Below are 20,218 nucleotides of genomic sequence, written 5' to 3'. Positions count from 1 at the left end.
ACCTTCACATCGTTCTCACGGTCAAGGTTGCTGATGATGCTATGTTTTGCAATCATCATTAAATCTCTTTGATGGTTAACTTTCCTTTAATAAAATACTTGTGGCTCCGTCAAATGATGCTGGATCTCCAAGCCACTGTGACCAAATTTACCTTCACGATTTCCCCACAAAATAAAACTCAGCAGATATCAGTTTGATCATCGGTGGAATAACTCTTCTCGGTGGATTTCGTTTAGGTTCGCCTTTTCCAGAATTCAATCATATAATCATACACTGTAATTGAGCAAATGCCAAACCGCAAACAAAGTCCAATACAATATAACTGAAGTTTTTTTTTTCATTTCGTTTGTCGTTATAACAGTCAAGCTCCTGGATCCCGATTGCATCTAACAAATAGAAATGCGCTTGAAAAAGGATTTTATTATTTGTAATATTGAACTTTTTTCCCCGCTAATGTTTCCTGCTCAGCTCACTTTTTAGACTGCGTGTTTCGTGCACTGTGTCTTGTTTTTGGCAAATCTCATTTCCGTCTTTTAAATGTGGGGACATTTTTATCGCAAATATCCTGTATACACAATTGTATACCTAATAGATTGAACTGATAACAATGTCGATGCAATTTTCATTTGAGATGATGCTTCCAGTACCCGCTTCCTCTTCCTTTGTCCTTTATGATTAAATTGATCGAGATCACCTCATTATTTGATTTCATCGCAGATTATTCATATGACGTGTGTAATAATGTGATATTAGAGCTGCAATCAACGCCCATCCATGTTCTTCAACCAAATTACCATTAAATTTTAATATTACCCCTTATTATGATCTCGGCAGCATTTTTGAAAATAAAAAAATATTTACCTTTCTTGTCGTGAAAATGTTAATCAAATTATTAAAAAGAACAAGAGAGAGAGAGAGAGAGAGAGAGAGAGAGAGAGAGAGAGAGAGAGGAGAGAGAGAGAGAGAGAGAGAGAGAGAGAGAGAGAGACGAGAGAGAGAGAGAGAGAGAGAGAGAGAGAGAGGACAAATTGTGGGAATCCATGATTGTTTGGCCACAGCGCATCCCTTTTTTAGATCACTTTTGTCTTTTGATTCTGGCACTCTAGTAAGGACATATTTTGTTACTGATATATCCATCCATTCTAGTACACGAGACAATTACAGCAAACTTCTTCACATTTTGCACTTTAAGTACTATATAACAAAACGAACACTTTTGTTCAGCAAGTAAGTTATTACATTTTGACTAAGAGTCATTTCAATTTTACTTATCATGATTTTAGTAACTTTTTTAAAGTCAATTTGTGAACCTCTGCCATTTAAGAATGAGAATAAATGATGTCGGATTTTTCTTTATATACCTTGTTTCAAATGAGATATTAAATTTCGTAAAGTAGTATTAAGTTTTTGATTCAAATTAATTTTTATCATTGATACCAAAATTCAGGTTTTCTACCCAAAATATATACCCCTGTCATCATTCGCGTAAGCTATTTCTACCATGATACTAAACTGTAGATTCTCAGCTTTTTAAAAATTGCATACTATTAGGTAGGGACTTTCATGCCATCTTTGATAACAAATATTGCTTTGAAAAAAAGTTTGTTTTTTAATTGCAACGCTAGCTTAAACCATCGTCTTTTGATTACTCTGGTGTCTTTTATCTGAGTTGATCAATGATCACATCCCATGGACTTTTCTTCAGTCATTCCTTCAGACATTTCTTTAGACATTCCTCCTCTCCCTATCTAGAGCAGTACGCACCTCGAAATTATAAGTCTTAAACGGTTTGCTAGAGCTTTCAGTATGGAAACTTCAAACAGTTTCTTTTCGAAAATCAAGGATAGAAATCAGGGGTCACCGAGCAAAACATGGTACTAGAGAAACAAATTACCTAATATTTACTGAAACTTGAAATTCAAAATGGCCGCCGACCCTGCGGAGAAAAACACATCATTTGATTTTCACAAAAATAAGCCCGTGAAATCTTTATAAATCGCACGAGTTTCAAGGTTAACCCCCACAAGTGGCAGACCGAAACAGTATTGTAAACGTTTGAGAATCCACGTTTGTGTTTCCCAACTGATTGATTGCGGTTCACTCGTCCCCATGTACGTGATGGAGCATTCTATTTAGAATATTAGCAATATTTCAATCAGTAATCTGATAGCATTTACATTGTCGACATGCCCACTAATTGATAAAATGGAACGTTCTAGATTCATCAAATCATAGGATACGCGTTCGAGTCACGTGACATCAAACCCACAACTAAATATTTCCTGTCTACTGTCCTTAAACAAGTGACGCTCACTGTCAGAGGCGTTGTGTCTGGTATTTCTTTGAGGAACTGACGCTGAGATATTCGTCAGATAGTTGTAATATCTGCAGGTACGTCACCCGTCAAATTTCAAATTATGTGGAGACTTTACCACCGTTACATGAATTGCGGCTCTTGCTTTGCAAAATAAATTTTCAATTTTCATACAATGTCTTTTCTGAATTTGTAAAGAGTGTGAAAGTGATTTACGTGAAGTCTTCTTTTGTTCAAAAACATTTTGATATAATTATCAAATAAACTGTACAATGTACATTCTTCTCGGTAGGAATTAATGTTAGCAATCTTGGCTTCTCAGGTTTCTGCTATTGTGAATTTGTTTCTTCTTTTTGCAGGAAATAAGTGCGATTAGCGAACAGACATCTAAAATGGTACCGCATCCACTGAAATATGAATGTCACATTTTGGCGTTGATAATTCTGCTGGTGGTCGATAAAGTTTCAGCGAATACTAGCCGACGATGTGAGCCGTTAACCTTATCTTTATGCGAAGGACTGGGCTATTCTGAAACAATGTTTCCGAATATTCTGGACCAGAGTTCTCAAGACGTGGCGGAGTTGAAAATGATTGAGTTTTCACCGCTGATCGAAATACAGTGTTCACCGCAGTTGAAGCCATTTCTGTGTTACATCTATGCTCCGATGTGTACGATATTTTTTTTTGAAGAACCTGTTCCGCCATGTCGTGGCCTGTGCCAAGCAGCAAAGAATGGATGCGCAGGTCACATGCAGCAGTTTGCTTTCCAGTGGCCCGATAGATTGAATTGCGAACAATTTCCAACTGAAGGATTGTGTATTGGGTCAGATGTTGAAGACTACGCTGAGGACCAAGAACGATCAACCCGCCAACTCACGAGGGAATCAACAACAATAGCAAGGTACGATTGGCACAACGTTTTGCTTGGACGATATTGATAATGTGAGCGGTAAGCGCATCACGTGACGCGAAAGTTGTAAAAGATGAGTTGTTGGGTAACGTCTTTTGTATCCACATCTTGCTGACAGTGCTGGTAACAACAGATAAATTGTGATCTTTTATTATCCACAGAAGCAAAAAATAGAAAATGTTAAGTTCGTATGATTGGTGAGAGAAATGACGTTGTATGTAATAACTGTTTTGGGTTGCGATAGGCCTACTGCTTCTCGTAATGAATTCTGACGTAGCACCGTCTGTAAAATTTACAGCCAATCGGGACGCGGTTAAACTACGCCAAGTATGCGGAAATCAATTGGCCTATGCTAACGTCATCACCCTAGTCGTTCTCTCATTTGCAAATTTACTATTTTTCTTCAAAATCAAAAACCAGCAATGAAAAGATAGGTTTGGGTTTACGCACTATTAACTAAGATGCAGATTAACGGGTAATGTCCTCAGAAAGATACATTCATAATTCCATTGTGTGAAAATACAGGTTGGCATAGACTTGATTCAAGTCTGTGATTTGTGAATATTTGAGTGAGATGAACACGATGATTTGTGTTCTGTTTTTATTTGAAACGCGGGAGTGCGGTGAATGTGATGAATTGGGTGCACGCTACACAGCGGAGGTTCTCCCGGAATCCGCTGAAACTATCTCACTAACTCAAAGATAACGCTTGGTAAACCCGGCCTGGGCTGCTGAATTCCAAATAGGTTTGTACGAAATAGGAGAGGCACAAGAGAAACTACATGTATTACAAATGATTTTTTTTTAAATTCATAGACTTGAACCAAGTCTAAGGTTGGCATTTTGTTTGTGAAAACAACGTTGAATGTATACAGGACGAGTGATATAAAACCCATTGTCCGAATTTCGCTTTATTCCCTACCAGCAGAACGTCGCTAATTATTGTTTTAAATCTTTGGTACGAACATTGGAAGTGACAAATCTGTGGAACAGGACATGCGCACTTCTGCTGATTGTTTGCTTTTGTCTTTATTTGTCTCAATACAGCCGACAGTGTGAACCGTTATCTATACCTTTATGCCAAGAACTTGGTTACTCTGAAACCGTGTTTCCGAATTTTCTGAACCACGATTCTCAAGATGAAGCCAAGTTGGAAGTCAGCCAGTTTTGGCCGCTGATCGAGACACAGTGTTCTCCACAGTTGAAGCCACTTCTCTGTTACATCTATGCTCCGGTGTGTACGGTGTTGGAAGAACTTGTTCCGCCATGTCGTGGCTTATGTCAAGCAGCAAAGGATGGATGTGAAGATCTCATGCGGCAATATGGCTTCCAGTGGCCCGATAGATTAAATTGCGAACAATTTCCAACTGAAGGGCTATGTCTTGAGGACTCCACAGAGATCCAGGGACGATCAACCAGCCAAACTACAACAGAATCGACGACAATAGCAAGGTACGATTGAGACCACGTTTTGCTTGGATTATAATATTTGGACAATTTACTAATGTGAACGGTCAGCGCATCACGAGATCCGAAAGTTGTAAAAGATGATTTATTTGGTAACGTCTTTGTATCCACATCTTGCTGACAGTGCTAGTAACAACAGATAAGTTGTGATCTTTGTTTTATTCCCCGAAACAAAAAATAGAAAATGTTGAATTCGAATAATTTATGTGATGAATGATGTCTGGTTTAATAAGTATGTAATAACTGTGTTTGGGTTGCGATACTGGATCTCATTGAAAGTTCTGGCGTAGCACCATCAGTAAATTTACAACTAATCTCAACGAGGAATCCATGGGCCCATTCTAACGTTATCCTGCCCTATGTTGTTCTCTCATTTGCAAATTAGTATTTCCTCTCAAAGTTCAAAACCAGCGATGCGAAGATAGGTTTTGCGTTTACGCGTGCGCAAACTAAGAGACAGGTTGTATGCGAACGTCCTAATGAAGATACATTTCCTACCTGCAGTAAATTACTGATCATTTTTTTAAACTTTGGCACAAATACTTCAAGTAAAAATTTGTGGGACGAGACATGCGCACGTCTGTTGATGGGTTTTCTTTTCTCTTTATTTTTCTCGATTCAGCCGACAGTGTGAACCATTAACCATACCTTTATGCAAAGGACTTGATTACTCTGAGGCCGTGTTTCCGAATTTTCTTAACCACGATTCTCAAGACGAAGCCGGGCTGGAAGTCCACCAGTTTTGGCCGCTGATAGAGATACAGTGTTCACCGTGGTTGAAGCCATTTCTGTGTTACATCTATGCTCCGGTGTGTACGGTGTTGGAAGTACCTGTTCCGCCATGTCGTGGCTTGTGCCAAGCAGCAAAGGATGGATGTGAAGATCTCATGCAGCGATTTGGCTTCCAGTGGCCCGATAGATTGAATTGCGAACTATTTCCAACTGAAGGACTGTGTCTTGCATCAGATACATCAACGGAATCAAGGTACGATTAGTACCACCGCTCTCTTTCACTGATTTCAGACGAAATCAACTTCCCACTATCAATCCGATAGTTTGCGATTATCGCATCATCTGTTTTTATATATTCGTATTAGACTTAATTCAAGTCAATGATTGTTTTAAATAAAGACATTTCAGCCAATTAAAACGCATTAATGTTACATTTTATACGAAATGCTTTCACCGTAATGAGATGACCGCAATACACGCCTACGCCGTCTTCACTGCTGTATAGAGCGTGGATCTATTGGATGAACACTCAATGTCGTGCATGTACGCATCTGTTGGTAAGAATCTCACGAACGATATAACTCCACTACGTCGCTATGAAGAGAACAGTGTCTCGATTACTCTACTATACCGCATTCACAAAATTATATTTTTATTCACAGGCTTGCATCAAGTCCACCTCTATATCCACTTCATTCAAGATGTGAGTCGTTAACCATACCTTTATGCCAAGGGCTGGGTTACTCTGAAGTCATATTTCCGAATTTTAGAAACCAGGATTCTCAAGACGAAGCCGGGTTAGAAGTCAGCCAGTTTGGGCCGCTGATTGAATCTGGGTGTTCACGACACATGAAGCAGTTACTGTGCTCTATTTACGCTCCGGTGTGTACGGTGTTGGAAGACCCCATTCCGCCATGTCGTGCTTTGTGCCAAGCAGCAAAGGACGGGTGCAGCAGACTCATGGGGCAATATGGTTTCCAGTGGCATGATGTAGCCGATTGTGGAGACTTGCCAACTGTAGGGCTGTGTGTCGGGTTTGATGTAGGCGAAAACATAGAGACTACCGAACCACCAACGAACCCTCTTACGACAGAAACGACAAACAAAGCTAGGTAAGACAAGTTCAAGTGCTTTGGACGGTGACCAGACAAATCCTGCAAATCCATAGGTGCAAAAGTAAATGGTCATCGCTTCCATTTATGCATGCAGTAAAGAATCTCACAGTTACCATCATTTGAATTTCCTGTGATGTCATAGCACTAAAATGTGTCAGTGTATTATATACTGAGATGAACAAACAAAACCGTAATTTAGATTATTTGAGAATTTTATAAGCATGCTAGGTGCTATGTTTTAATTGTTTTTAGCTACTATAGACTATAGTCTATAGAAGCTATTGGGATGGGTATCCGTCCGGCGTCCGTCGTCAGTCTGTATGTATGTATGTATGTATGTATGTATGTATGTATGTATGTATGTATGTATGTATGTATGTATGTATGTATATGTATGTATGTATGTATGTCCGTTTGTGAGGCGTCCGTCCACTCAAATATCTTGAGAACCGCAGTACTTACTGATTTGATATTTGTTGTGTAGATGAAAAATACGATTTTGAGAAACTTTTTTTTTTAATTTTTTGATATTGTTGAAAATAGGCAAATTAATGCCAAAAAAGGTGTTTTGGTAAAAAATCTTCTTCTTCATAACCGCTGGTCAGACAGCTTTGTTATTTGGTATACAGGTCCCTAGGGGTAACCCAACTTAGACTTGTTCAAATTGTGATGAAATATGCAAATCTGTATTTTTAAGGAATTTTTTTGTCATTTTTGGTCAAAATTTGACTTACATTGTATGTAATTTTGTACTGTATAAACCCTATCAATTCACCCAGAAAAAAATAATTAATATGATTTTAAATAATTGAATTAATTAGGAAATCATCAAAGCCAAAATAATTTTAGTGTAGAATTATCAGAAAGTTCAACTTTTTTTGACAGTTCATAGTGAAATGCTTACCATCTTGGAGGATTAAAACATGTAAAGGCAACTTTCCTGAATCCCAACTTTGACATATTCTGAACCGTCATTTATTGTGCCCTGTATGTTATCTAAAAGAAATTGCTCAAAATAGTCAATAGAGATAGAGATAGAGATAGAGAAAGTTCTAATTTCCATTTATGGTTGACTTGGTAAGGATAAAATAAAATTACTTTTTGAGGAAAAAAATAGAGTGGTCAATTAAAAGAGTGGTCAAAGTGATAGGGTTTTTATGGTAAAGCTGGGCTGTATAAAGATTCCTCATGTGCTATTTATAGCAATTATGCAATCTGTGTAAACAGTGCAATGAAAGTGTAACATGATTCCTTATAATGCTTTTGATGAAACCTTTGTCTCTTCAGTGTGCTTTCTCTGAGTATGTACAGTCTCAACTTATTAAACAGAACTCACAATGTTAACCAAAGATATCCACCTTCTTCATCAATACATGTGTCACAAAAGGTTATTCTCTACATAACTCAACAGAGCTCTGTCAACTGTTGAGTTGCTTGTTCTTTCAAAACCGCTGGTCAGACAGCTTTAATATTTAGTTTACTTGTCCATAGGATGACCTTAGTGAGATAATTTCATACAGTAAGGAAATACTTAATTTTTGTATCCATGTCTATAGTAGCTTCAGGACTTTGGCCCTATGTTTATATTGATACCCGTTGCTCTGCCTAATACGGCTGTAAAAGTAAACAAACAAGTAAATGACTCAATATCTCTCAGATTTTAAAGAGAATATTTGAAGCTGTTAAAATGATGTTTCCATAATCTGGAAGGATATTGAGCCCAGCAAGTTCAAGGAGGCTTCGTGTCAACCAATCAGGATAAATTACATGAAATAAGCGGAATCCGTTGAACCATGCACGGCCCCTCTATCACCGGTACCGTGATAGAGGGACCGTGGGCCCATGCTTGCGTCACCCTGCCCTGTTGTTCTTACATTTGCAAATTTAGCACTTCTCCTAAAGTTCAAAAACCAGCAATGAGAAGATAGGTTTTGGGTTTACGCGCGCACAAACCAAGAGACAGGCTATAAGCGAATGTCCTAGTCAAGATACATTCATAAAGCTCTTATGTGAGAATACAGGTTCGCATCTTGTTTGTAAAAGCAACACTGGACGTATTGTCTGAATTTCACTTTACTCCCTTCCATTGTTAACTTGCTGAATGTTTCCAACTTTCGGTTCAAACAGTATTTAACAAGTTTGTGGAATTAAAAGACATAAGTGATGGTTTGCTTTTTTCTTTATTTGTCTCAATTCAGCCCGCGATGTGAGCCTTTAACCGTACCTTTATGCCAAGGACTGGGTTACTCTGAAACCATACTTCCAAATTTTCTGAACCACGAGTCTCAAAATGAAGCCAGGTTGGAAGTCCACCAGTTTTGGCCGCTGATTGAAGCTGAGTGTTCACCACACTTGAAGCGTTTTCTCTGTTACACCTATGCTCCGGTGTGTATTCTGGTTGAAGATCCTATTCCACCATGTCGTGGTTTATGCCAGACAGCAAAGGATAGATGCGCTGGTCTCATGCAGCGCTTCGGCGTCCAGTGGCCCGACAGCCTTGATTGTGAACTATTTCCAGCCGACGGACTTTGCCTTGGGTCGGGCGTCTGCGAAGTCATTGACAAGGAAGTTACCGAACCACAAACAGACCGAACCACGACGGAAGCGACCAAAATTGAAAGGTAGGAGGGGAACAGGTACCTGTTACAATGAAACCAGCTCAAAAATGACACACATCGTTGTCGGTCATCAATCCATTGATTGTGCAGCTTACAAAAGAATGCTATCATCTTTGTATTTGTAAAGTAGTTCCTGAGGAGTGTAGACACACAGCATGTGACCATTACTTTATCTCCATATATTAACCCTTTCAGCACCATGGTTTGGTCCAATCCTATTGCTTTCACTGGAAAAGATGGACCTCTACAGAAGGGCATGGGGTGAAAGGGTGAAAAATTAAAGAGAACAATCCGGGACTGAGCACGCCGAAGGGCGTATCCCCCTCATACTCAGAATTTTTCAAAAGAATCTATGATATTCTACATCTATACAGAACTTCGAGAATTGATAATTAAATGATGCACAACAGGGATAATATGCGGTATGTGGGTCGTCACACCCCACGAGCGTACTGTGTACCCTCGTAAAACTCACCACGTTTATTACACAATTCCCCCTCCCCTTACAACGCATTGTCAAAAGGCAACGCCTTACAAGATCTATAAAACTGCATCACAAGATTTAGAGAATATACACACAAAAAAAAATACTTGTGTGGACATCGTGGAGTTTCGACCGAGACTGAAGACAGAAGACCTTTACACCAATATATACGCATTCAACACCTGGTGACACAAGCGTCAATCAAAGGAATTCTCTTATGTAACGAATAGATAGTAATTATATGCTAATCTTCGAATCCCATACAATTGTTCATTTTCTGCTTACGCTGTCAAGTTAATACTGATAGTATTTGACAGGTTGTACACATTAAATCATGCAATTTAATTCTTCCCCAACAAAATTACCGATGCATATAGAAGATATTCACAGCAGCATATACCAAACTTTTCATACATGAATTCATAGTAGCACAGTGACTGTAAGACAAAAAATTGATTTATTTCTGGTCACTGCCTCCATCACTTCAAAGTGTGCGCGTCAAACTTTTTTTTCCTGTTTTTCATTTGCCCCTATAGAAAAAAGGGAAAAGTATCAAATTCCACCAAAAATGAAAAAAAAAATGTTTGAAAAATCGCGTCGCCGCATCATTTTTGCCACAAACACGATTGGAACTAATTTGGGATAATTGGCTCTTCTTATGCTTCAAATTTCTCAAAAGTGTTTGGTGTCCTATCGCTGAATGTTGCAATATTGCAAAGTACTCATAAAAACAAGTGTGTAACGTGAAAGAAAAGCAGATTGATTAGCTTACATATGCAGATTATACAGACATTACTTCACCATCCAATTATCCCAAATTAGTTCCGAGCGTGTTCACATGTCAATGACTAGAAACAAACCCAATATTTTTTTTACCTACCATTGATGTTCCATGGAAGCGTCAGGCTTGGAATGATCCTTCTGTTTTCTAAATGAGAAGACACGATAAGCTTTCTTGCATACCTATGTTGTCCCTTGAAAGATGGAAATCGCGTCATCTAAATTCAAATAGATCTTCCAAGCACAATGAGAGTCTTTAAAAGCAAAGCAAAGTGATAGAGTTGACCTTGGTTGATGTATTTTCCCCATGATTTAGGGCGGTACTGGCAGAGTTGAGACTGCATGGGGCCCATATCAGTATCTGAATATCTGGGCGGTTTGGGTGGTGTCATGGAAAGAGGGAACACTGAAGTGCGACCAGTTACATGAGTTAGTATTTATTTATGCGAAACTTGTTACGAGTATTGTTTCAGTAATACATATCCGGAGATAGTGACTCACTATGAATCGAGAATATTCATGTATTCAGATTGTACACTGTATACTCAAGAAGTTAGAGCATACGCCTCATATATATACGGTTTCCTCGCCCCAGGACTGTTATGTACCAAGATGCATTCAAAAGCTGCTCAACGTATAGGTCTCACTCCCATGGCTCTTAAGTTTTGAATGCCTTACCTGCAGAAACCAAACAATAGGCTATAGTCTATATACCTTCAAATGTAACTTTAAACTCTAACAGACGGAATGTTGAATCCCGCGGTTTCTCTCTTCTTGTTCTTATTTTTGTGATTTGTGTTTTTTTACATTTTTGCTGTATGAGCGCAATTGAAAATTACTGAAACTCGGCCGCTCACTAAAAAGTGAAATAAATAAATTTCCAGATATTCTTACTTATATGCAAATTTACTATTGATACTCAAATATCAAAATCAAGTAGACAACACAGGACTTTGATACTAGGCTTTGCCCGGAAACCAACCGATAGATTGTGGGTAGATGATCGATTTATTGCTTCAGTTATGAAATTTTTGGCTCACAATCAGACAGTCTGAACCTAGTGTGTGAAAATACCGTGCGAAGGATGCAAAGATTATTCGTCCGTTTCGATTATTTCGTATTACAAGTAATGACATAAGCGTCTTTCTTACCCAAATTTTATGGTGGTTTTACTATGAGATTCAATAAGATTGTTTCGCAATATAAGATTGATTCGCTAGAATTCATAAGATGTCAATTAAAATCATGAAGTTATGACCATAGAAAACATGGTAAAATTAATGCGATATCTTTCAACCCCATGAACATCATGCCCTCAAACAAAAAACAAAACATGAATAAAAGTCTAAATATTATAACTCAGGAAGAAAATTGCGATGAAGAGGTCGGATACTTTAGGTCAATACATTTTAGGATGAGAATCCACGTATTACTTACCCGTTTTCTCCTGCGTCTCAATTCAGACCGCGATGTGAGCCGTTGACCATACCTCTATGCCAAGGACTGGGTTACAATGAAACCATATTCCCGAACATTCTGAACCACGAGTCTCAAGAGGAAGCGGCGTTTGAAGTCAACCAGTTTTGGCCGCTGATTGAAGCTGAGTGCTCACCACACTTGAAGCGGTTTCTCTGCTCCGTTTACGCCCCGGTGTGTACGGTGTTGGAAGACCCCATTCCGCCATGTCGTGCTTTGTGTAAAGCAGCCAAGGATGGGTGCGGCGATCTCTTGAGGCGGAATGGCCTTAGGTGGTCCGATAGTCTCAAATGTAGACAGTTTCCGAGTGACGGGCTTTGTCTTGGTTTAGAGTTTGAAGAACCGATAAAGGCTACCGAACCACCAACCAGCCAAATTACGACTGTATCAACTCAAGCAAACAGGTAGGGTTCGATATCTAATTTGCCCGGGCATCCATATGCCGGTTGTTCAGCAAATATATAGGCAAAGAAAAGTAGGACAAAAATTGTGGTGAATTATGCAAATTTATATTTTTGGTCTAATTTTGCTAATTTTGGCAAAGATCTTCTCCTCAACGGCTGGTCCGACAGATTTAATATTTAGAATATTATTCCCTAGAGATGACCTTATTCAAATTTGTCCAAATTGTGATGAAATATGGAAATTTAATTTTTAAGGCAATTTTTGTCATTTTTGGTCAAAAAATCTTAAATTCTTCTTCTTCAAAACTGCTTGATATTTGAGATGTAGATCCCTGGGGATGACCTATTTCAGATTTGTTCAAATTGTGGCGAAATATGCAAATTAGTATTTTAAGGTAATTTTGTCAATATTGGTCAAATTTCTTTTACCAAAACCACTTGTCTGATGGCTTTGGTATTTGGTATACAGGTTCATAGGGATGATCAAAATGTGATATATTGAAATTGTGATATCTACAATTTAGTGGCAATTTTTGCTATTTTTGGTCAAAAGCTTTCTTTCTCAAAAACTAACCATCTGATAGCTTTGGTATTTGGTAGACATCATGTTCTAAAGGGATGAACTTAATCAAAGTTAAGGTCGGCCAGGAAAGTGTTATATTTCCTGCCACTCAGTCTGCAGTGAGCAGAGATTCTTGGCCTTTCATCCCTATGAGTCCCATGTTTTTCTTCATCTTCCAACATTTCAAAAGGTGTGAAAGATTTCCACCTTCATCAAAATATGTGTCACAAATAGTTAGTCTCTACATAATACAGTAAGCTCGATAGGTCGGTTGTTTAAAATTCTGTTCAGTCCGCGATGTGAGCAGGCAGCCATGGCTCAATGTCAGGAAATGGATTACACTGAAACTGTATTTCCGAATTTTCTGAGAACCACAATTCTAAAGATGAAGTGGGGTTGGTACGATGACAATTACATCGTCGTAAATCACGTACCTCTTTACGGCAACAGTTTGGCGCTACCCATGCGTCGGTGAAGCAGAAATCATGCTCTGGCACTCGAGAATGTGAAAATTAGTGCTCCTTGCAATGTTAAGGTATTTCGAAAGTCTGAGCATTACGAATATATGTTGATGTGCAGATCACATTGGACTATTATCGTGTTTATGTTCGCAATGGTAACTGTTACTGCTGTTACCGAGTTATCGTATATCTTGGAAATAGCTGTAACGATGGATAATTCTTTTCAAAACTAGATTTTAAGATTTTTATTGGTGTCTCTGCAGTATCTGTAATACAAAATTTAACATTTCCCCCAGTACAATCCATCGTATCAATACATAATGTTTTTTGTCGATTTGTTCGGTACGTAGTTGTTAGTTGTCAGCGAAAACTTTATACACACAGATACAGACACACAGACACACACAGACACAGACACAGACACACAGACACACAGACACACAGACACACACACACACACACACATATATATATATATATATATATATATATATATATATATATATATATATATATATATATATATATTAACACAAATCACAAATTACTTCAAGTACAAATTAAGTAAAAATATGTTACTTTAAGAACAAAGTACTATATAAAGTACTGAGACATTGTACACATGCAGACATGTAACTGTATTGTCGAGTTGAATCCTACCATTTCGACATTTGGAGTAGAACAAAAAACACTTACCATTACAAATCAAACAAGATTGAAGTTTTAATTTTTCGAAAACGAAGAACAGAAATCTTAAAATTATTTGCTGTTGTTGAGGTTGCTTGTGGAAATCAGGTTTGATATCAAAGAATCGTTTAAAAAGGAGGCACCGTGGAGCATGGCAGTGGTTAGGGAACCGAACTCACTGTCGGAGGATGGTGAGTTCGAGACCAGGCAGGTCCCGTTAGGTCCCTAGTAACGGACTCACTCTCAGAGGACGGTGAGTTCGAGACTCTAGCACCACGTTGTTGTGCCCTTGAGCAAGGCACTTTACACTAATTGGCTTGTGAATAATGGGTACCTCATCCTGAACTTGACCTTTAGATAAATTTAAAGAAATTGCAAAGTCTGGTGACGACATCCGCAAATACATACTGGTAAATGATTACGAGACTATCCTACACTCCGTTTATTGCAAAATATAATATAAGCCTAATTTTTGTATTATTATATATATATATATATATTATATATATATAATATATATATATATATATTATATATATATATATATATATATCACACTCACACATATGCTTATACATACTGCTTTTCTATGTCTCTCAGGCGACGCTGCGAGCCATTGACCATACCTTTATGTCAAGATGTGGGCTACAATGCTACCCTGTTTCCAAATTATCTGAACCAAACATCTCAAGATGACGCTGCACTGGAAGTCCGTCAGTATTTCCCGATGGTCAAGTTACAATGTTCGCCTCATTTGAAACGGTTTCTCTGTTTCATTTACGCCCCGGTGTGTACACTGTTGGAAGAGCTCGTTCCGCCGTGTCGTGAATCGTGCCAGGCAGCGAAGGAAGGATGCGAGCAACTCATGGCGGAGTTTGCTTTTCCTTGGCCTGATAAGTTTAATTGTGATCAATTTCCACCTCGGTCTGACAGGCTTTGTCTCGAATGAGTGCGAGAGGACGACAATCAGATCCTATGATTACAGCAATACCACGAACTCGAAGAATATTTTGGAAAAGGTTGCAAAAATAGCAAAAAAAATCATGCAATAAACGCTCCAGATGAACAAAATTACCGGATTTGGACTATCCTCATATCACAATGTAATAATTTTGATATCGTTAACCACATAATTGAGTCACAAATTGTAACACTAATTTATAATTATCATTCATTTCACCAAGTACCTTCCGGAAACAGTTCACGGCCACATAGCATGTTCAAGAAAATCTCGCATTGGTTATAGAGGCTTCAAGAATTGACGATTGAAAACATGAGCTCGGTGACTGACTTGATTTTAATTCTCCCGAATAAAGTGAGTATTAAAGCAAACTATCTTTATGGGCTGTTTTCTTTTCGTTTTTGTTTTTTTTTTCGTTTGAATTCTAATTTGTCTTCGCCCTTCATCCCAAGTATGTCAAACAACCATGAATTGGTGTGACAGTGTAAAGGGTCTACTTACATTTCTTTCTCTCTCAATACACTTTACTCTGTGTATGTCTGTGTGTCTGTCTGTCTGTCTGTCAGGATGCATGGTATGAATCAAGCTGATGAATGTATGTATGTATGTATGTATGTATGTATGTATGTATGTATGTATGTATGTATGTATGTATGTATGTATGTATGTATGTATGTGTGTGTATTTATGTATGTATGTATGTATGTATGTATGTATGTATGTATGTATGTATGTATGTATGTATGTATGTATGTATGTATGTATGTATGTATGTATGTATGTATGTATGTATGTATGTATGTATGTATGTATGTATGCATGTGTGTATTTCAGCTGCAGGATGTCTCGCTGTGTATCTGTCTCTACGTATCTGTTTATGCATTGTGTCGATCTTTCTACCTGTCCGTCTGTCCTCTTGAAGAAATGCAGCAAACACTTCCGTAGTCTTTCCGAATAGTAAGAGGTAGCGGAAGCATTACGAACGTTTAATAAATAAATAAATAAATAAATAAATAAATAAATAAATAAATAAATAAATAAATAAATAAATAAATAAATAAATAAATAAATAAAGCGGAATTTTGTTATCTGACAATTAAATGTTTTGAAAACATTGAAAATGGTAAGTATTGCGTCTAAGCAAGTTACCCATTAAGACCAAAGCGATGTATCATCCTTTAAACCGTCATGTTTCAGGAAACATCGTATTTTCTTTACATATAGCCACGCAGCGTAATCCTTTATCTACTCAGAAATGATAAAGTCTTTCAAAGATTTCAGCATCTAGGCACCTTCAAAATAACATTCTTTGTTTGGTGCGCGGGTTGTTAGTTTTACTCAAAATTTCGAAAAAACACACAAGGCGATGAAGGTATTACAGTTAAAATAGCTTTTTCTTTACCCTGCTCAAGGAATACATTGAAAATCAGTGCGTGTATTTTCATTGTGATTTATTTCTGTGTTCATTCTTTAACCTGGCGAGGGGGTAGGTTTGAGGAAAATTGGAGGATGGCAAATAGTGAACTTTATGAAAGACGTCACAATAGATGCATTTCTCATTGTTTTGGGATCTATTTGTGAAATGCAGTTACTTGTTATACTCTCCAAATCATATCAAATCGGAGTTCAACTTGGCAACACAGCCTGAATGTGGAATAACGTCCTGTTTTTGACGATGACAGAACTTTTAGTCCAGACCAAAATCTATTTGTGTGATTAATCACAGCATACACACAATGAGTTGTGTTTGCAAGATACGCCGTTGACAAGACTTATACTTTGAATTTCAACATACGTTTAGGAGAAGAACATGGGAATTGTTATAAAAAAGTTAGGTTCCCTTTCACCATAAACGTCATATCAGTAATAGAGTAGACGGCGTAAAGAATTCTTCGTAAACAGCTGTTACATCGTTCATCTGACGTACCATGTTGTTTATCTACGTCACATTCCTAGGAGATCACATACGGTGAGTAAGAAAACCTTAGTAGTGACTGTGTTCTGTTTTATATAACGTCTCACTACTCCGCTTGGTCGGCGTTACTGAGTAAGTTACTCCGGTCGGAGACGTCTGTGGTCCTTTTATCAACTTTTGCTGAAGAGGTGGGTATCGTCTTTCATTCATCTCAATTCGTTTCTGTTGGATACGTGTACATCGTTACGTCCAAAGGTGTTGTGACACTTTAAATTTATCATAATTGAGGCAGTTGATGCGGGCTAACGAGCAAAGAGTGAACAGGCCCGTTGCACTTGTTGCGGATGAATAATAGAGTTTTAAAGATACGGCCACTGTCGTTCACTGGAAAAAACTGATACAGTTTCCACGTCATGGATCGTACAATCTTAGCAAGTCTAATCACATTAGCAGGAATGAAATATCTCACACAAATGATCACAGTGCAAGCAGAAAGTACTGCAAGCTAGATACCAAAGATGGCGACACTGTACTTAAAAAAAACGCCGATGGTCTATGCCAACATGAACAGACATTTCAACTATGTGGTAAGTAATAGTAAGGAAGAATGCGCCTCGGAGACAGATAATTCGGAATCTATTTTTTTTACAATATTTTTCTGATCTATCATTTGTTAGGTTTCATTTTAAACTTTTTGAAGAAGGATAGATTTTCGAAAATCGCCAACGTTATTTTTCCCCATAGAGTTGACACCAGGTTGGCAGCCATTTTGAATTTAGATGTCGGTAAGTCTTGGGACTTTGCTTCTCTAGTACCAAAAATCGCACCGTGACGCCTGATTTTTCTTCTTGATGTGGTAAGAATATAGCTGAAAGTTTCATCAACGAAAGTTTGAGAAAAAGTACAGGTCTTTCAGTTTCGAAGCTCGTACTACCTTAAATGATGTATCAGTTGCAATGAAGACGTGACGCTCTCCATTTTACACTGATGACTCAACCTTGATGACAGTCTATTACTCGTTCACTTTCCTTCATCATTTTACAGAAGTCTTGTCTGGACTAGGACTTTACTTGTCAACAATAACATCGCATGCTACGTACATAATGCATTTGCTCTACGAATTCTGTGTAAGCTGCCGTATGCCAATCATGATCATATTTAAAAAACCTCTGAGACGCGATAGTTTAAAACACAGCCACTCGTTCGCTATGCTATATCAGTATATTCTTCCCTTGAGTGTAAACTTGCTAAGAGATACCTTTGCTTGGCCGTTGAGGGCACATCAATGTTAATGGTAGAATTGCGAATTTGGGCATTAAGAACTAAGTAAGCTCGTATGAGGACGAGAGGAGAGAATTATTTTCTACTAGTAAGCTATAGACGTTCATTGAGGTGGTACGCACCTCGAATGTGAAGACTCAAAACATTTTCTCAAACTTCCTCGTGGAAACTTTCAGCCATATTTATTGTCAAATCAAGAATAAAAAGTCAGGGAGGTCAACGTGCAAAGTTTCGCCAAGGGAAACACAGTATCCAACACTTACTGATATTTTAAATTCAACATGGCCGCTATCCGTTTGTTAACAGTACAGTAAAAAAATTAATTGCCGATTTTCAAAAAACTTAGATGCTGGAAACTTTACCTTCTCAGAGAGCTTCAAAATGAGCCCCTACGAGTGGTAGACCAGAGCGAGAGTCCGAATATCTGTCACAGAAACGCATTATCCTGGGTTGTAATAAGTTTAAATCACCGAAATGTGAACGGTGATTCATACATTGTTTCTCTGAAATTTATCAAAAACCTGAACTGTCCAGGCGAGCAATCATCACTTCAATTCTATTGAAACAACAACATATTTTTTTCTGTGTGTTTACAGACTCAGATCACTTGCAGGTACATTTATCCAAAACGAACCTTTCAGAGCACGTTCCATACCGAAACGAAAATTGAGAGAAAATTCAGCTTGTCATACAATATCCATCTTCTAACTCTTGGACATATCATTGTTTATTCCTCATTTTGTGTGAAGTAATAAGAGTGTTCATTGCATTATGTGACAGCAAATATGGTCTCTTGTGTAGATTTCCTATTGTAAACTTGAAAAAATGACCATAAATCTCTCTTATTATTATACCCCTGACATAGTGCTTTAATGAGAACGACGGACAGAGCTAGAATGGAGTACCCACACAGGTCAACATACCGGTCTCTGCTGATCGTTCTTGTGCTATCCTTTGTTCATATCCCTGCATCTGGAAGGATCCGTAAGATTTGCGAGCCGGTTGTTCTTCCAATCTGCATGGAGCTTGGACAGTACAACGAAACATTGGCTCCGAATCTCTCAAATTACGAAGCTCACACGAAGATACTGGTCGACCTTCTTCTGCGGCTGGGCAAGCGTGGGTGTTCACCCTACATGAATTTGCTAATATGTTCTGTGTATGAGCCACCTTGTAATATGCTTTCAGAGGACAACTGGCCCATTCCACCGTGTCGCCCAATTTGCGAAGAAGTCAGGGCAGGGTGTGAGCATTCCCTTCGTAAATATGGCTTCCCCTGGCCTTATCGACTGGAGTGCGAGATATTCCCAAAAAGTCCCCGAGAAGGACCTTGCTTTGAATTTGGTATGGAGAACTTCACCGATTGGGCTACGCCGCCAATGTATGACGTCACTACGCTAGCAGCAGCACCGACGGATCTGCCCGATAGTGAAAACACTCCGAGATATGACGGAGCGCCAATACCAACCTTGGACAGCGAAATCGATGAAAAAGTATGTGACTGCCAGTGCGAATGTACCTCTAAACCATAAACGTCTGTGTTCATAGCAATTCAAAAGGCCCACCTGACAGGGAGGGCAGAGATTTGGGGAAGAAGATTTAAAATGTTCAAACCTACTCATATATCACGTGACACACTCTTTTTCGCTCCCTGATCGTGGAACAAAGAGCATCATAGACTGCGAGCGAAATTAAGGAAATAAAGGAAATCAGTATGCCAGAAACGTGAAACCTCATATATTGTGTTGCTAGCTGAGCATATTCTTGCAGCATCTAGAAAAAATTCATCGTACAAAACAGAGATTTGTGTGTACATTTACAGCAACTACTAATATTAGCTTTCCCAATTCAGGCTTAGCCGACTAAGTTTAAAAGATGTCTTATGTCACCGTCTATATTCCTCTGTAAAAATGTCTATTTTCTCCCGTTTGTTTAGTTATTTTTCAGTGTTTATTCAACCGTATCGAGCTCATTATACTCGGAAAGTATAATATCTCTTCATGTACATGTCTCACTGTTTTCCATCTTTGGAATAAAGATACAGAATGACA

General features: G+C 38.3%; 2 protein-coding genes and 1 long non-coding RNA gene across 3 annotated transcripts; all 3 read left to right on the top strand.

Annotated features, from left to right (window-relative positions):
• Nucleotides 1-1,889: 1,889 nt before the first annotated feature.
• LOC139139488 (uncharacterized) lies at nucleotides 1,890-5,686 on the top strand. The gene is made up of 4 exons (XM_070708401.1): nucleotides 1,890-2,391; nucleotides 2,674-3,215; nucleotides 4,272-4,676; nucleotides 5,314-5,686. The coding sequence occupies exons 2-4, from the start codon at nucleotides 2,707-2,709 to the stop codon at nucleotides 5,684-5,686; spliced, it is 1,287 nt and encodes a 428-aa protein (XP_070564502.1). The 5' UTR covers nucleotides 1,890-2,391; nucleotides 2,674-2,706.
• Nucleotides 5,687-6,066: 380 nt separating this feature from the next.
• On the top strand, nucleotides 6,067-15,090 carry LOC139138301 (uncharacterized). The gene is made up of 4 exons (XM_070706615.1): nucleotides 6,067-6,535; nucleotides 8,737-9,159; nucleotides 11,884-12,300; nucleotides 14,611-15,090. Exons 1-4 carry the CDS (start codon nucleotides 6,273-6,275, stop codon nucleotides 14,957-14,959), a joined length of 1,452 nt encoding a protein of 483 aa, XP_070562716.1. The 5' UTR covers nucleotides 6,067-6,272; the 3' UTR covers nucleotides 14,960-15,090.
• A 1,896-nt stretch (nucleotides 15,091-16,986) lies between these two features.
• Nucleotides 16,987-20,218, top strand: LOC139138299 (uncharacterized). The gene is made up of 2 exons (XR_011553571.1): nucleotides 16,987-17,074; nucleotides 19,033-20,218. It is a non-coding gene; the product is annotated as an uncharacterized lncRNA (long non-coding RNA).

The sequence above is a fragment of the Ptychodera flava genome, chromosome 8 (assembly GCF_041260155.1).
Source record: "Ptychodera flava strain L36383 chromosome 8, AS_Pfla_20210202, whole genome shotgun sequence".
Classification (NCBI taxonomy): Eukaryota; Metazoa; Hemichordata; class Enteropneusta; family Ptychoderidae; genus Ptychodera; species Ptychodera flava.
Note: the sequence above shows the minus strand (reverse complement) of the source record. Positions and strands in the feature narration are given on the sequence as shown.

Coding starts and splice junctions, on each gene's coding strand:
- LOC139139488 (XM_070708401.1), top strand. CDS start 2,707: ATGGTACCGCATCCACTGAAATATGAATGTCACATTTTGGCGTTGATA. Junction 3,216..4,271: donor GAATCAACAACAATAGCAAG/GTACGATTGGCA, acceptor GTCTCAATACAG/CCGACAGTGTGAACCGTTAT. Junction 4,677..5,313: donor GAATCGACGACAATAGCAAG/GTACGATTGAGA, acceptor TTCTCGATTCAG/CCGACAGTGTGAACCATTAA.
- LOC139138301 (XM_070706615.1), top strand. CDS start 6,273: ATGAAGCAGTTACTGTGCTCTATTTACGCTCCGGTGTGTACGGTGTTG. Junction 6,536..8,736: donor GAAACGACAAACAAAGCTAG/GTAAGACAAGTT, acceptor GTCTCAATTCAG/CCCGCGATGTGAGCCTTTAA. Junction 9,160..11,883: donor GAAGCGACCAAAATTGAAAG/GTAGGAGGGGAA, acceptor GTCTCAATTCAG/ACCGCGATGTGAGCCGTTGA.